At 38.3% G+C, this 18,391-nt stretch overlaps 1 protein-coding gene and 1 pseudogene across 1 annotated transcript; one reads left to right on the top strand and one right to left on the bottom strand.

The window, feature by feature from the left end:
• The first annotated feature begins 3,605 nt into the window (after nucleotides 1-3,605).
• LOC136280152 (putative uncharacterized protein MYH16) lies at nucleotides 3,606-9,931 on the top strand. Its single transcript, XM_066164871.1, has 7 exons — nucleotides 3,606-3,782; nucleotides 4,499-4,556; nucleotides 5,471-5,746; nucleotides 7,124-7,312; nucleotides 8,044-8,220; nucleotides 9,167-9,310; nucleotides 9,780-9,931. Exons 1-7 carry the CDS (start codon nucleotides 3,606-3,608, stop codon nucleotides 9,929-9,931), a joined length of 1,173 nt encoding a protein of 390 aa, XP_066020968.1.
• A 2,865-nt stretch (nucleotides 9,932-12,796) lies between these two features.
• Nucleotides 12,797-13,537, bottom strand: LOC136280353 (piggyBac transposable element-derived protein 5-like; annotated as a pseudogene).
• Between the last annotated feature and the right edge of the window lie 4,854 nt (nucleotides 13,538-18,391).

The raw sequence follows: 18,391 nt of genomic DNA, 5'->3' as shown, positions 1-18,391 counted from the left end.
CTCGTAACTGTTTGTGGGAAGATCGGTAATCCACACATTGGCGAACTGGATGCTCGTTCATTGTCATTGCCTGAAATGTGTTTGTACAAGAAGTTTATAACTCCACCTCAGATGGAGTTATAAACTTCGGGTACAAGCACATTACACAATCTTTCAAGCCTTTGCGAAACATAATTATTTGCTCAGTTGGTGAAAAGACGGGAGAAACTTTGGTCGAAGCCTTAAGTTTACGCCCTAGAATTCAACTTGCTTTACTTGGAGTTAGCCTCAGAAAAATCTTGTTTATCGAAGTTCATTCTTTAAAGCCATCCCTGAATCAAATTGTTTACATTTCAAATAGAATGAACATAGAAATATAGAAATGCGATCAATCTCTAATGAGCTCAGCTTTTGTAATCACAAAAAACCGAGATGAAGAATTATAAATGATCAACTTTTCCTTGCGTGGTCAACTGAAGGAATGTCAAGGCCCACTGTATGATCAATTGATACCGAGTTACTAGTCACTTACTGGTAAAGTTTGTTCCACTTAAGTCGAACTCTCTTGAACTTCTGGCGGAGTTTAAATAGCTTCAACTGGGCTGGAAGAGAAAATAAAAATTAATTGCAAACCGAAGAAATCTTCAGCCGACTTCAAAACTTTCTCTGTAAGAATTCAGTAGCTTTCGAGAGGGTGAGATGTGATTTATCTTTGGCAATACAAAATTAATCAAACGAGCGACTTTTGGGAACGATGCGGCTGAAAACAATCTGAGATATTTCTAACGTGAGCTATGTAGATATTATCTCTAAGCTTAAGTCTGCTGCTCACAACTAATAACTAATAGAATGCCTTACTTACTACATGGCATTGTAATATTCCCTTATTTTTTCCCATTTCAGCGATTCTTTCTGCATCAAAGGAGACAATCAGTGAGAAAGAAAAAAAATCAAACAGCTTACTTCTTCTCAGATTTTTAATGAGATCTTTATGTGTCTCTCTGAGAGAGACACGTATAAAGATCTGATTAAAAAATCTGACGATAGATACACGACATTTTCACAAGAGCCTGCAGAAAGCTGCAGACGATGTTGACAAAATCAGTGTAAGACTGGAGGTTTCTCTAGGTATGTGTAACATAGCAGGTTAATATTTGGTAACGCAAAATTAATCAAAACACGATTCTGAACAAAGGTTACTTGTAATTCCTTATTATTAAGCCCAGCAAGAGACATCCAGAAAAGATCAAATAAAATCGGTGAAAAAACTGATCTTTGTTTATTTAAAGACTAACCGAACTAGCCGCTCGTGCATTCTCTCTAATTAAATTTGTCCTCAAAATCAGTTTCGCTATCGGGTAATTTATTTCCTTTGTATTTCCTATGTATTTCCGGGAACTTTGAGGGTTGGAGCATGTATCTCGCCCGTTGAGTGGCTGTTTCAGTCGAGAGAAGGTCTTTCGTGAAGGTCTTTCGCGAAGGTTAAACTGTATTGAAAATTTAGATCTTTTTAAACTAATAATGCATTTGATGAAAAATAGATTAAAGGTAAACATAAGTATAGCATGACTAGAATAGGAGTCATTCACCATATTAATGTACAAATCCGTTTAAATATAAAATATTTGTATTTGAAATTTCTTTGATAATCGGCAGAATTAGAAGAGCTGGCAATAACGAATTCCTCCCATAAACAGTGAGTGAACCAACCGTGACTAGAAGAGCTAGCCCGTTAAATGGCCGTTGTGAGGAGCAACTACTGATTTTAAAAATCAGAGTTTATGCACCAACTCAATGTGATGGCCACTAAAAAGCAAGCTGAATGGAGGACAGCGATACTATGTAAGCGGACCGATTTCATGTCTCAGCATGCTTAACATAGCTCCTAGGAGCATATAACTTCCTGGCATGACTTTTATAACTCAATAAACTTGCAACTAGAGGTAAAAGGTTTAACGTTCATATCAATCTATGAATGGCTTAATCAGCTTGGGTTCAACTCTGAAATCAGATTAATCATCAAGATTAAAATTTTTTTGCTTGTGGTGGAAAACTTTTTACTCCAATTGTTGCTAGTGCGCTCTGATGAAATTTTGAAAGCAGCTTAACTAAAACAGAAATTCACATCCATTTTCATCTACCCATCGATAGAGCGATTCAATTCGGAAAAGCCGGACAAATTTCTGATTTGTTGTGATTTACTTGTTGGCACTTACCAACAACTACAACTGATTTTAGAAAAAATAGTTTTCTACGTAGCAAGGAAACGGATATCTTACACCCTATCCCTAAAAAAAGTCGAGACTTTTCTCTTTTTTTTTCTTTCGGCAATATTTCAAATACATTGATTCAATTTGTATATTAATGCCTTCAACTCTTCAGCTTTTCTCTCTGATTTACGGTCACTGTTTATGACATTTTTGAGCTCTGTGCAAATGTATTGAATTTGGTTCAACGGACCATCAAATTTAAACGTTATAGTGTGGTTTTAACAAAGTGTAGCGAGCGAAAAGTAAAAAATTGTAATGCCAAATAAAACCATTGTACCTCCATTTCATTGTTTGAATTTCTGCTTCTTTCCAGAGATTTTGAATCCAATTTCATCGACTTTTCCTCTCCAGATTACTAAGGCTCTAAAACGAAATATAATGTTGGAAACTTCAATTCAGCTTTCTTCGCAAAGAGATCAATTAAATTTTCTCCAAAAATGAATCCAAATACTCTAGACAAACTGCAGATGACAGCGAAAAATATAACCTTATAATTAATTTTGCTTAAGAGGCGCAATTTAACTCCAACAGCCAAAAAGTCAGTTTTTTCTCAAACCAACTAAAGAAAGTTCGCTTTCTTGGTATGCGCGAGTAAATTCAGTCGTAATCAGATTTGAAAAGTTTTCGATTAGCGACCGTTACAATCCATCAAATATTCTTGCTCGCGCGCACATCTCGTGATCGAATATGCCCCGCTAAAACTGGGAATGCCCGAGGATATGCACTGAGTGACATTCGCCAATTATCAAACGTATAACTACCCCGATAAAAGAGTTCGTTGAAAATTTTATTACAGACGTAAGAGCATTTAGCTATTATTACAAATGAAGGGACAAATTGGTTTGTTCATACCGTGGTACCAGAGAACAAGGACAACTGTTCGTATTTCGGACCGGCTAATGCCCTCAAAATAAATCGCGGCTTTGATTGTTTGCTTAAGATTCAGTTTCGGGCTAAACCAGCTGAACTGTCGTTTCTTGGCTCAAGATAACAATTTGCATAGAACGAAATACATCTGCAGTGGTTTTGAGTGAATGAGTCGTTTTTTGAGAAGAAAGCTGAATTTCAAGTTTCCAACCATTCACTTCCTTTTAAGAGCGTTAGATATTCGGAGAGAAAGAGTCGATGAGATCGGGAAATAATGAAGTGGGTAACTCTGAGTGAAGTAAATTAAATTCTTGCGCGCAAAATTCTTGGCTGCGATCCAGGCTTCTCGCATATCTTTACTAAGTAATAGTATTGTTATGTTACGACATCGTGACGATACAATTGTTTACCGCACGTAACCATAACAACTTCTCAGACAGAAATCATTTGCAATTTCGAGTGAAACGTGTATATCTTGGAGGGGAAAACATGAGCAATTCGTGGATAAACTACGTGTACAAACAGTTCACTGGAGAAGAAGACAATGAACGCGCAACCAGCTCATTGGATGTCCTTTCTAAAGCCAATATCTGGTTCACAGATCTTCCAACAAATAACTTAGGTCCGATTGAGGAATCATTCGGGGCGCGCAAGATGACTAAGACGGTAGGTGCCTAACTTACACTTCTTTTCTTTTAATACATTATTTGTAGACTGTTTAGAGATGAGGAGACTGATGGGACAATATGTCAATCAGTTTTTAAGTTTAGGACTTTGTCTTTTTCTTTCTTTCTTACTTTTGTACTCAATTTTGAGATGAATCAAGCGCGCCAAAATGCCCTTCAACTACGACGCACCGATTTCGTTTTCTTTTGAAGAACGTTATTGAAGGAAAAAGTTGAAAAAATATTTCCCATCTATAACAAGTAAACAAAACAGGCTCTAAAGACCAGTTTGGTGATCATTTTGTTATGAAGAGTATTTAACCGTTTAACAAATCAGACTAAATTATAGCTGATTTTGCAACACACCAAACTATGTACATCCTTGTTCTTTGAAAACTAAAATTTCATTTATTGTGTATTATGCGCCTTTGCGGAGTTCTCATGGTCAGCGTTCTTTAAAACGTCCTGGCTCCATATGTAATGTTCTTGCCGAAGACAAAAAAACAGTGACACAAAAAAATACTCGGAGTGCTTCTCTAAAAGAGGGATTTCATTAAGCTGGGATATGTGAAGAACTGTCTACTGGATGGCTGCTTACTTTGGTTTAGCGTTTAATACAAGAGAAAGATTAAAAGTTGTTATTGCCCGGTGTTACCAATTTCCAAACACAATGTTTTGTATGTAAAACGTCAAATGTACTTAATCTTATTGAACTAGGGTAAGAAGGAGAAAGAATTGGAGGAGAAGGTGGCAGTCCTTGAACAACAATACCTAGGTAAGATATCTATTTTTTCCAACTTTAATCCAGGCTGGTGGTAAGTGCGGACCAACGCAATAGTGAGTGGGCGAAGAAAACGCTGGAAACAGCAGAGATTGTTCCTCATATTTCTTAGCGCAACTCTCGCCGTTTTTTGACAACTCCCCCCCCCCCCCTTCGACCTTTTTGCCTCCACTGACTGAGAACTCATTAACTCATTAAAGGTGATTGCTCTCAACAAAGTGGATAATCATCCAATATGCAGGCCTTTGTCTGTTTTTGTCGTCAAATCCGCGAAAAAAGAAAATAAAGTCGTGAGGGTGTATAACTATAGATTATTTGAAAGCTTAGTCACTTGCCGACTGAAATACATCAAGGTATTCGTGAATGATGTGCTGGTTATATTGAAACAACTGATCTGTCATTAAATAAGACTGACTGAGTCACTGACTGACCAAGTGACTGACTGAGTAACTGCCTGACTGACCGAGTCACTGCCTGACTGACTGACCAAGTGACTGAGTTACTGAATGACTGACCGAGTGACTGACCGATCGACTTACTGACTGACTGACTGACTGACTGACTGACTGACTGACCAACCAACGTATGGTTTGACTTATCGACCGGATGACTGAAGAAAGGACCATGCTTATTGACTGTCTGTTTGTCCGTCTGTCTGTCTTTCTGTCCGTCTGTCTGTCTATTCAGCCGTGATCCCCGATTGGTATGACATGTGAGACGTCAGAGCTTAGTCAGTTGACTATTGGCTCGTTGCTTATACTGACCATCTAACTTTCTAAAGCATATCAGAGCACCATTCCCTGAATTCGGTTAGCTTTAGACAATCTAAGACAATCATACTTTCAGAGGATATTTGAGACAAAAATGCGGTTATTCACCACTGAGCTAAGCTTTTATAACTACATTAGAGAGAGAGAAAGAACTCCTAAAAAGGAACTCTGCCTTGGAAAATCAACTGAAAGAATCACGTGACAAAATGGACGATCTACGCATTCAGCATGAAAAGGAAAACGAGTCTCTCCAGACTGAAATTAAAGACTTGAAGGACACTCTACTTAGGAGAGAAAAGTGTCATACAAGACAAAAAGATCTTTTCAAAAAGATGGCAGCTAATGCCCAGAGTGAACTGGACAAAGCTCGGGCGGTCATTTCAAATCTCTCTGAAGGGATGAAGGCCTGTGAAGGTAAGTCTTATGCATAAGGTAAACTATTTATTCATTTTTTTTATTTCAATATAGAACTGATCATAAAACGTGCTTATGAACTAAATATTGTTGCGTTCAATCAAAAGGTTTGTAGATAAGCACAGAAAAGCAAAAAAAAAAAAACGTTAGAAACGAGCAAACAACAACCTGTAAAAAGATATTTAATACTTCCCCGACATAATATGTAATAATTCACAACGTACGATACATGACAAAATGGCTTGGATACAGTCGGTGCCATACCTCCCTGATCTTCCCACAAACAATTACGAGCCAATTGATTCCTCAGTCGGTTCTAAATTGTTTGTGGGAAGATCGGTGACCCACACGTTGGCTTTAGAAAGGACATCCAATGAACCGAATGCTCGTTCACTTCTTGTACAAGCACATTACAGGCGAAGAAGACAATTTTTCCTCTTCTCCAGTAATCTGTTTGTACCAGAAGTTTATTACTCTACCTGACTTTTATGGTATCCACAAAGTACTCATGTTTACACCCGTAGCTATAATCGTTTCATTCGAAATCGCAAATCTTTCCAGTCTGAGCAGTTATAGTTACGCGCGGTAAACAGATGGCGTCGTCACGGTGTCGTAACATGATTATTTAATCACATCATGAGGACAATCGAGAAAGCTGGGTGGCAGCCATGAAGTTTGCATCCCAGAATTCAATTTGCTTGACTTAAACTTTACCTAAACAAAATCATATTTTAAAAATATCATTCTTGTAACCCATCTCTGAGTTAAATTATTTACGTTTTAAATAAAATGATCAAAACGATGGCGAACACACAGCGCTCCTTTGACAATCCTTGTCCAAGGAATGAAGCTGTTTGCGTCTATTTTGTGAACGTTAACATTTGGAAGATCGTTAGAGAATGTGCAAAGAAGAAGAGGAAGCGAAGGAGTCAATAAAAATGGAAATATAGAAATGCAATTGATCTCTGACGAGCTAAGCCTTTACAATCACCAGAAACCGAGATAAAGAATTATTATAAATGATCAACTCTTCCCTGCGTGGTCAACAAAAGAAGATTTCATTGAGCTGAAAGAGAAAATAAAAAGTGATTGAACATACTGAAGAAATCTTCATTCGACGTCAAATCTTTCTCTGTTGGACTTGGCTTTCATTGGGGGGAGATGTGGTTTATTTTTGGCAATACGAAATTAATCAAATATACGATTTTATGAAAACTCGAAGGATGTGGCTGAAAACAATCTGAGATATTTCAACGTGAGCGACGTTTGTATTTTCTCTGAGGAGCTTTTAAATTCTGTGCCTGACTACTAGTAATAATTAAATGTCTTACTTACTAAATGGCGTTGTAATATTCCCGTATTTTTTGTTCATTTCAGCGACTCTTTCTGTATCAAAGGAGAAAATCAGTGAGAAAGATCAAAAAATTCAACAGCTTACATCTCAGCTAAACAAATATGAAGATCTCCTTAAAAAATTAACGGTTGATACGAGAAATTATCACAAGAGCCTGCAGAAAGCTGCAGACGATGTTGATAAAATCAGTGAAAGACTGGAGGTTTCTCTAGGTATGTGTAACATAGCGGGTTAATATTTGGCAACACAAAATTAAGCAAAACACGATTTTTAACAAAGGTAGATGATAATTTATTTTATTGCGTCCATCGAAAAAAAAAAAAAAAAAAAGGAAACCCAGACAAACAGAGTTGTTAACCAAGAACACTTGCCCTGAGAACCAAATTGCTGAAATGGAAGAAGTCGTTTTTTCCATGTTAACTATTTGGTCCTCATGGCGGTGGCTGAGCCGATGAAAGAAATGTAGGAATTCGCTTTTTACCAGTTGAAAAAGCGTTTTCTGTTCGTTAAGTTTGATTTATTTGTTTTATTGCCATTTTCAGCCGTTAAGAAGAAACTGTTGAGGAAAAACAGATGCCTCGAGGAAAAAGTTGTCATTATGGAAGAAACAATGACTAATGCCGAAGCAAAAGTGAAGGAATTGTCAGGTGACTTTTTGTTTTCGTTTTTAGTACTTCCTGAAGTAATTTAAACTGTCTGTTTTGATGACATTTTTCAGACGATAAGTCCGAATTATTAACGAAGAACGCTTGCCTTGAGGACCAAATTGCTGAAATGGAAGAGACTGTTTCTTCCTTGTTAACAGTTTTATCCTCAAGGCGGTGGCTAATACCGAAGCAAACATGGACGAATTGTTTGGTGACAATTTATTTCACTCTTTACCGCTTGAAAGAGTGTCTTCTGTTCTTGAAGTTTGAATGATTTATTTTCTTTCTCTTTGCAGAAGTCAACTCTAAGTTGGTTGAGAAGATCAGTTTCCTTCAGGATGAGGACAAAAAGATGCAGTTTGATCTTCAAGAAAGAAGAAACAAGGAGAGGCTAAACGACAAAATGGGTATGGTGAACCACTTAAAGGAAGATCTGAAAACAAAACGTACTGATGTGACAGTAGAAATACTAGGTTCGTGAAGCGATCTTATGAATAGATAAACGTAGCATAACTTCATTAATGAGACATGAGATATTTTCCGCGTGCGATTGGCATAACGCGACCGAGTTAAAGTGATGAATATCTATTGGTATTACGAGGGGGTGGTACCAAATTTTAAGAGATTGTCCAGTGCAATGAAGGTCGTTCTATAATTGTTGATTCAATCAGAAAGTTTTTGTCCTTGACACTAATAAGGGGATGAGCTTATTTGTTGACAAAATTGCTTTAAAATTTCAATCCCCGTTTTATAAAAGGAGTTGTTGGTAAACCCTTTGTGTCGAGAAAGTCTCTATTGGACTTAAAAGTATGAAGGTTTATTTTTCCTTTCAAATATCTAAAACTCACAGTCTTCCTCAAAATTTGCTTCTAGCTTGAATATTTGCCCTTTGTAATGGATGATATCCGTGAATTAATATTCTGGTGCATTTTCGCACCAAATAGAGGATGAGATTTATAGTGGAGCTCGCAGAGCGTAGCACCATAATTATACAAAATAGTAGTAATCCATCACGCGGAAAAAATTTGGATGTACGACCGTACGACCGTACGACCGTGCTAATTTTAACATGCGTGGTCAACTGTACCGCGGGCACGTCAACGCCACGGCTTTGTTCAGTAGTCCAGTGGTCAGTGCACTGGGCTCCGAGTCGGACGACCCGGGTTTTAGTCCTGGCCGAGGCAAGGCGTTGTGCCCCTGAGACGTGCGGGAAAAAATGCCAGCTTCGCTTTTAGGCTTGGCTTAATCTATATATTATAATTCATAAACTGGTACGCGTGGAACAGACTCCGATGAACATATGGGCATATTCGATGTTGGAAGGGAAGTTGTTGCATACGATATCTGTCAAAACTTAAAGAAGGGGTTTGTGTTGGAAATATGTCCAAGTTTTAATACGTTCAATTTTTTTTTCTCTAGCCGGTGTCTACGACGACCTGCAACCTACAGAGCTCAATGTGAAAAGCGGGGACTGTTTTCTCCCAAAACAAAAAAGTACTGTGCTTACAAAAGAGACAGAAACGCCTAAAGGCGATGAAGCAAATGTAAAGAAGACAGTAAAAGGTGTTGATAATTTAACATTTTGTTTTAATTGTAGTAACTTGTACTTTAGTCATTACGTAAGATATCATTGACGCCTCTTATCTCTTGTGGGGGGGGGGGGGGGGAGGGAGTGGGATGAGAATGTTGTCGGCATAGACTAGCCAAGTATTTATCGAGTAAAAATGTTACATGATTATTTCATTTCTCGTCATTTAAGTCAAAGAGAACAGCGAGCCTCGCCCGTCAATGTTATCATCTGCAGCCAGAGTCTCAACGAGTGGAACTTTAGTGCAGGACACCTGTCTGAGAAAAAGGCATAGAAATGATCAAAGGAAGGGATTCAGTTGCGACAGCAAAACAGCTGATCCGTTGTCCATGCCTACCGCAGGTAAGAGCAGTGAAACACATTACCAAAAAATAAACGAAGAAACAAAGCAAATGGGAAACGGGTTTTTTAAAAATCTACTAATCTCATTGGCGTCTCTTTCAGACAAAGGTGGCCCCATCAGGCACCATCAATCACCCCTCCCTCCCATATTTGCACGACTATCTACATCTGAAGTAGGCCGAGCTAAAAAGGATGACGACTGGCTGGTTAGGAACCAAGGAAACTTTCTACCTTTCTCCCAAAAGGGTAAGTGACATTTCTATGAAAATGCTATTTTCATATATTTTCCAGTTTACTACTGACAAAAGTTGTCAGGGTTTTGAGGTTTTTGGATGCCTTTCTTTCTTTGCAGCCGGTGGCTTTGATTACGATCCTGATCGAACTCTGCATGAAAGCCATTTAGAAGAAAAAGATGAAAAATATTTTGCAATGAAAGGAAACTCATCCTTCGAGGCGGAAAAAGGTATAAAATGTTTTGATAATATGTACTTATACGTTTTTTTAGTATATCCCATGACAGTGAGTAAGAGACGGGTCATTATTCATCGCCTGAAGGGGTGGGAGCGGAGGATTTTGGTTGTATCAAAATGCAATGTAATTTTAAATACTCTAACTTTTACTCTGTTAGTGACGACTGATCCCCCTCCCCTCCCCCCCTAAAAAAACCATGTGATTCCTGGAAAATCTTCCGAAACTCGGAGAAGAAGAAAGCATCAGCATGTCAAAGTTTTTTAATGTTTTATTGACTTTCAATTTTTGTAGACGGAGCCTGTCGATTAGTAGAAGAAGACCATTCTAAGTATGATGAAAAGTCGCATGATGAGTCCTCTGTTAAGAAAATGTCCTCTGCTAAGATACGAAACTCATCGAAACTCTTTTCTGATGCAGAAAAAGGTAAAAATTCTTTGAAAATATCTTGTTATAGTTTTCATTTGGTATGTTCCATATCAGTGATATCAGTGACTTGGTGAGAAAAAAATGATACCCTGTGGAATAACTAGAAGGTTAAAAAAAGGAAGGAAAAAGAGTTACGTTTTTCTTTCTTTCTATATTGCCTTTAAAAAATGTAACTCAGTGGTGTAGTGTGAAACTTTTGAGAGAGTTTTATCTTGCGGATTAGTCATGTTTTATGTCTTCTCGCCTTTTTAGTGGGTTTAGAAAAGTGTGCATGGATATACTGACAAATTAGATTACCTGACCCATTTGAAAAGTCAAAAGCAAGATAATCTTGCCAAAAGTCATCCCCGTTGGTTCAAATTGTTTCACAATGTTGGTGGGAAAGTTTTCGGTCACAAATCTTCCAAAACTCAGAGGAGAATACAGCATCAGCACGTCAGAGTCTTAATGCCTTTCGATTTTTGTAGCCGATGCTTGTCGATCAAAAGAAGAAAGCCATCCGTCATGTAAGACAAATGATGAAAAGTCCTCTGCTAAGAAAGAAAACTCATCCTTGGAGACGGCAAAAGGTATGAATACTCAAACAGTGATCTGGTAAAGAAGAAGAAAACGAAATTAAACCCTAGTTGCGTAACAATCAGAAGTCCTTGTTCGAACCTAATCTCGTTCCCAGATTTTCTCTTAAAGTTCAGATTCTCTCTGTAAAGGAAAAGTGAACTTGTAGGGCGTTAGTGTATGTGAGCCGAGTGCACTTCTGTACTTCGGTAAAATCTGCATAACTTATTTGTTCTTCGTAATTCAATGAGTATACTTCCAATTATGGCATAAACACTATATCTTTTACTGGTGTCAGAGCGTGAAACTTTTTCTAGATGAGTTGCATCCCCTTACTGTGGAACGAGACTTTCGTTGAGGTTCGTCACTTTTTCGCATGTAAAAGATCTTTGGTTATTTTTAAGATTTGGGATTGTTTGATTCTTAACAGAAATAATTTTTTTCAATTTTTTTATCGTTGTTATTTTGCGCTGAACAGTATAATGGTTCGTTTATAGTATTTTTTTAGCTTACCATTACCACTCCGTGCGTTTTAGGGAAGTAGTTTTAAGTATCACAGTACCGTACAGTTGACTGAGATCCTCTACGATACTTATTCATTTCTTTGTTTATGTAGAAGAACAAGGATTCTTTGGCAAAGTATTTTGGGCATTTTTACATCACGCTCCCTCAAAGCTATAGGTTTGTCTGGCTGTGTTTGAACCAACCTTCGTCCCTTTCAGGTACATCATCTTTTTTTTTACTCTGGTATTCATCTGTCTTCCCATATTTGTATTTCACGGTTTCCCTCATTTCTGTATACTTTAAATGGCTCTCGAACACTTATTTGACAGGCTCCTCGACGACAGTTATTTGATACTGTGGTTGATTTTTAACATATACTGTAATTTACGACGGTCGATTTCGGCTAATTCAGGTGATTGAGGGAAATACCTAAAAATATTTGCTGCTTTTGATTCCTTGCGTCGTTTTGTTCACAGTCAGATAACATAAGAAAAGTCTCACTTATTTTGGTTTTGTGTATAGTCTCGAGTAATCTGGCGGGTTTTTGAAACGGTTTATTACCTTCTGCCCTCTTTCACTAAACTGTCACTCCACCAGATACAAATGAATCATTTCCTTTAACCCATTGAGCCCCACACCTTAGAGCTCAGACCACCCCCTGAAATTCCAGAGAAAATGGCTGCCACAGTGAACACACAGACCACTGCCAAAATAATTTAAGATTTTAATGTCTTCATTTCACTCTACTGAAGGGAAACTGCACAAAGTTGCATATTAAATAATATAATTTCCCCCTGTCAAATTTTATTTTCAATTTGAGCATCAGGCTCTCTCAAAAAAAATTCTAAAGCTAGAGAACGGATTCAACTTCATGATGTACAGCGAGTCATTGGCAAGGTTGCCTTCAGCTTTGAAAGTATTTATCAGTACGATGACTCTCTTTTGCACTCTTATTCCATCAGAATCATGTAAAAAGCTTTCCCTCAAATACAACACCAAAAGACAGATCGCAAATTCCTCCTCAACAAAAGGAATCCTAAACTTTCTAACGCGGGTCAATTTTGAATTTGCCCGCCATAGCGACATCGCGACACGTCACAAGGCGCAGCTATAAAATTACTTTTTGCGAGTCATGAGCAAGAACAAACCATTTTTACGCCTAAATGAAAAGTTTCACTTTGAACAATGCATATATGTTCTTCGCTTAGGCAAACTTTTGCTCCAAGCGAGTTACAAGGGGGCAAACTTTGCAGAGGAGATCGTTTCGGTCTTCTGCGGTCGGGTCAGCAAGATGTAAATATTTCCCGAGAGTCATGAAGCGGTGCTCTGGGATCGTTTTTTTAAGCAATCAACTCCAACAAACTCGTCAGAATCCCAGTACATTGCCAGCTGAGGAAGTTCATGGATTCCAATGAGAATGTTTAGCCCAAGATACGCTGAAATTTCCGCTTGGGTAGATGTGAACGATCGATCTCCTTTCGAACGAGCGTACGCAACGGTGTATCGGACGTCTTCGTCAATGTAAGCATCGTCGATAAATACATTGAAGAAATCTTTGGCAGTTGCATTTTCTCCGAGATCTCTGGTCGGGCCACGACGAATGGAGAATTCCTCAACATTAAATTTTCGCAATTAGCTAGACCATTGAAGAGCATTTGGTCAGCTTTCTTCTGCGGCAGATTCTTCATCACTACTAGCGTCGCTTTCTTCTTCCTCCTCACTAGCATATAGCTCAACATCGGAATCGCTTCCCCTTTCTTGCGACCGTAGGTCGAAAAAGTCTTCCATCTCGTCATCCACATTTCGAAGCAAGTTTTGTTCATGCTGTGCTTGACGAGCTTGTCGCTTTTTTCAATTTCTTCGATGATAAAACCAGCGAAGACTTCTTGCTCTTCATCGGATGAAAATTAACTTTCATCAATTCTTCCAGAAACCATGTCTAAGACCACGACACATTTTTTGAAAAATTTGTAAAAAATCGCACGGTAAACGTGTAATAGTGAGTTTGGTCTCAAACGAAAGCTTATTTTTTGCATGTCACGTTTCACTGCTTTTCAATACCCAGGGGAGTTTTGTTTCTAAGCTACAGCCAATCAAAACAAGCCAATTTTGACAGGGCGCATGAGGGCGCATTGGAATTTCAGAGGGGTTTTATTTCTGGGCGCATGAGGGCGCATCGGATGTCAATGGGTTAAGATATGCTGCTGATCACAGCTCATGTATCTATTTTCTTGTCTTTTGTGCAGGTTTTCAGGACTCGTCCTTGCAATTATCAATTGCAACTCAGTATATATTGTAAATATTAATATAATTTAATGGAAAATATGGGCATACACTTACATGCCATTCATGCAAATAAATTCTTTTCATGTTTGATGATCTGTTTGATATGTGTTAAGTGGCAACATTCCGATGGTCTGGGTATAACAACCATTTACTTTTCCGGGTTGAAAACAAGATGGACTTCTTCGTGTCATCAAGGCGATGTGTTCTTCTTTCAAAATGATAAGCTTCAGTTTTTAGTCGAAATGTTGTGTTTTGATCAGCAGTGATAAGTGCGGAGCCAAGAAAGCATACATGTACTCCACTGGTCAGAGTTAATTTTGGGGTCGCTTTTACTACCCTTTACTGATACCGAGGGGGTCAAAACGTCCTATCTTGGAGACGGTGTAAGATAAGAAGTGGCTGGGACCTTCTGTTTATCCTGCTGAACTGGGTTCTCCTCTTCCCCCGCCCCCCCCTCCCCCTCTAACACATTAATAGGAGTACATGGTATTCATGGACGTTTGGACGACTCTTCTGTTGATTCAGACAGTGATGAATAGTAAAGAAATTTATCACTGTCTTGCTGTTTTTTACCCATGGATTGCTCTTTCTGTAAGAGTGAGTAATAACGGCAGAATCGATAGAAGGAAGCGAAATGTTTTGGCTCCCGGGATGAATTAGACTGCGTTAAATGCGGACTTGAAAATGACTTGCTCGAGTAAAACTTGCAGGGATTTAGAAATTGCGCGGGTAAATGAAATGCTTAAAATTTGCTTTGCGAAATTTCGGCAGTCGGGCATAAGTAAGTGGGACTGTTTCATCCTGCAAGGTGATCAAACCACGGTCTATAAAGTAGAGTTGAATGGTCTTCTCAGTCCACTCAAACAATCAGTGATGCATATTTAACCATTTCTACTTTTTCAACATTGTAACTCTTGACTACTGCCTTTATGTTCCTTTAGGGAAAGAAAACACAGTCCTCTTTATATATAGTATTTTCATCCATTTTACCTTCACCTTAATGCACTACATCCGCCTTTAACTTGTATTTTCATAATCCACTTTCGTCCATTGAAATGTTGTCTTCTCTTACTAAGTAACATAAAGGGTTGGAGTATTTGTTCCTTTCCTCGGCACGATCTTCCTCGCCGGCTGCATAATACAAGAACACGAAACGTATTTCGATCACTACTTCACGTTAACGCGGTTTTGACCTCTAAAAAAGTGACCAGCATCTAATTTCTCCTCACAATCACACATTAAGGTCTCGAGAATAAAGGAAAGGACCACAAACTAAAGCAACTGTTCATTGCTAAAGAAGTTCTCCTTGTCAGCACTTTGGGAAATGTATGGAGAATAGTATGGAGAATATGGATACTGATATTAAGGTGAAAATAGTTGAACAGGGCCCAGTTGTTCAAAGGCCGATTAGCGCTAACCCAGGGTTAAAATTTTAATCCAGGTTTCTATATTTCTCTGTTCAAAAGCCGTTTAGGGGCAATTTTCCTAATTCTTTTTAGAAGGTTCAATCATAAAATTGTAGATAAATGGAATTAAACTGAATTTTCTTCGTAAGCTTTCAGATCTGACATCAAATTTTGTCTTGCATGACACTATCTCTTATAACCAGAGTCTCCTTGAAGGAGAGAGAAAGTGTCATTTTATGCAAATTTATTTACCTTCAACAAACAATAAATTACAAAATGGCTGGGATGCAGTCGGTTACAACCAAACCTGATCTTCCGAGCCAATTGATTCCTTAGCTTGGCTCGTTACTGTCTGTGGGAAGATCGGTAATCCACGCATTGGCGAACTGGATGCTCGTTCATTGTCATTACCTGAAATGTTCTTGAAGAAGAAGTTTATAAATTCACCTCAGATGGAGTTATAAACTTCGTGTACAAGCACATTACATAATCTTTCAAGTCTTTGCGTAACATAATTATTTGTCATTTGAGCGATTGTTAGAGAATGTGCAAAGAAGAAGAGGAAGCGAAGGCCTTGAAAAAATAGGAACATAACATAGAAATATAGAAATGCGATCAATCTCTAATGAGCTCAGCTTTTGTAATCACAAAAAATCGAGATGAAGAATTATAAATGATCAACTCTTCCTTGCGTGGTCAACTGAAGGAATGCCAAGGCCAACTGTATGATCAATTGATACCGAGTTACAAGTTACTTACTGGTAAAGTTTGTTCCACTTAAGTCGAACTCTCTTGAACTTCTGGCGGAGTTTAAATAGCTTCAACTGGGCTGGAAGAGAAAATGAAAATTAATTGTAAACCGAAGAAATCTTCAGCCGACTTCCAAACTTTTTCGGTAAGAATTGGCTTTCGAGATGGGAAGATGTGGTTTATCTTTGGCAATACAAAATTAACTTGAAACATGCGACTTTTGGGAAATCTTGAAGGATGCGGCTGAAAACAATCTGAGATATTTCTAACGTGAGCTACGCAGGTATTATTACCTAAGCTTAAGTCCGTTGCTGAGAACTAATAAAATGCCTTACTTACTTAGTGGCATTGTAATATTCCCTTATTTTTTTGCATATCAGCGACTCTGCATCAAAGGAGACAATTAGTGCGAAAGAACAAAAAAATCAAACAGCTTACTTCTCAGAGAAACACATATAAAGATCTCATTTAAAAATATGACGGTAGATACACGACATTCTCACAAGAGACTGCAGAAAGCTGCAGAAGAGGTTGAAAAATCAGCCCAAGACTGGAGTTTTGTCTAAGTATGAGTAGCATATCGGGTTAATATTTGGTAACGCACAATTAATCAAAACAGGATTTTGAACCAAGGTTGCTGGTAATTCATTATTATTACTTCCATCATTAAAAAGAAAGAAAATTCAAACTTTACTGGCAAACTTTACTGACTTTCTAACTGACAAACATCACTGGTAATCTTTCTTTAAAAGTCAGCGTTTAATGTATATTTGTAAAGATCACTTGATCTCTCGAGACTTTCACATGACCTAAGAACAATAGCAATCTGATGACTCATTTCCTCGGTAAAGCCCCTATGATTTCATCATTGACTTCCCTATTTTCTGAGAATGTCACGCAATGGAAAAATGGTGTGGGATCATATCGCTAGTCTCCTATAATATTCCAACGCTTTCATATCATAAAATAATTCCACCAAATGATTCCATTAAAAAATTCTATCAAATGATTTCGTTAAATAATTTCCACTATATGGAAAGTAGTATAGAGAGTTGGCGTCTTTGTGCGCGATCACTTTGTTATCTCGTGCCGCTAACTTCTATACTTCTGTTTCTACAGGAGATGTTTGTCCTAGATGTATTTAGTTTTTTCGGAAATTGTAACGGTTATGATTAAATGGTGACAGGATCTCGTGTCGTCCAATTCTATCTGCAATCAAACTCGTGATGACAAATCTGACACCTGCTTCGCGGTCGTCCGATTTTGTTTATCACTCGTATGATTACAGACCGAATTGGACTCCACTCAGTCCTATTACCATTATTAACAGTACATGGAAATATCTCTTCTCTCTTCTTTCTTTGCCTTTTCATATTCAACATCTTGACCTTCTTTTACCTTTGATTGTTTTGCTTTTTTATTATTTATAATCTATTTTTTCTTTAACACTGCAATGCTCTCTCCCCACCCCCTACTCAGGCCCAATCCACAATCACCGTCACAGCAAGTATTCACTACCGGTATAGTCACAAAACTGAGGTGTTGACCTCGGTTGTCGCGTGAAACATATTTCCTCCGATGTTTCCTAAATTGCTATCATGTCTGCCATCATAACAGCAGTTTTTAAAGCGACTATTGGATGGATTGTGGATAACGGCAGAGATAAAGCAGCGGAAAAGCTTAAAGATGGCGATGTAACAGATCAACAGTTTTGCGGAATCATCATGCGTGAGATCGACGCCATGAAGTCTAAGTTGGATGGATTATCAAGAAAAGATTTGTTAGCAAGTATCAGCTTCTCTAAAGAAGGAATCGAGTTGCTGTATGAAGCTTTTGACTACACAAAGTCGAGGAGCGAGTATGGCGCGGATACCGTACAAGCGGCTTGTGCTGAAACTGTGTCGCTCACTGAAGGAATGCGAAACTTGGAGCTTACTGAATCTGGCACAAGAAAGCTTGCCAATGCAAAGAAGAGATTCGAAGGTGCTCGTGAAATGGCAACAATTGCTTTTTCAAATGAAGCACTCTCAACAACTGACCGCATCTTAGCAATGCAGTATCGAGTGATGGCAACAGTACTAGAAACAATAGACCATCCCGCAGATGCTGTGACACCATGTAAAGTGTGTATTGAAGAGCTAAACAGTCTGCCAGTAGTTCAACAAAGTGTCAAAGTGCAGATCAAGAGAGGAATCAGTGCAGTGAAGGGTTTGTTTAAAAAAGAAGAGCGAAGGAAAATAATTTCTGACGTCTGTCGCGTCAATCGAGTCGTCTACGATGTCACACAAACTATATACAATAGGGGCATGCTGCTCC

This window comes from Pocillopora verrucosa, chromosome 4 (genome assembly GCF_036669915.1).
Source record: "Pocillopora verrucosa isolate sample1 chromosome 4, ASM3666991v2, whole genome shotgun sequence".
NCBI classification, from domain to species: Eukaryota; Metazoa; Cnidaria; class Anthozoa; order Scleractinia; family Pocilloporidae; genus Pocillopora; species Pocillopora verrucosa.
The sequence above is the reverse complement of the archived record's forward strand: the minus strand, read 5'-3'. Positions and strand labels throughout refer to the sequence as shown.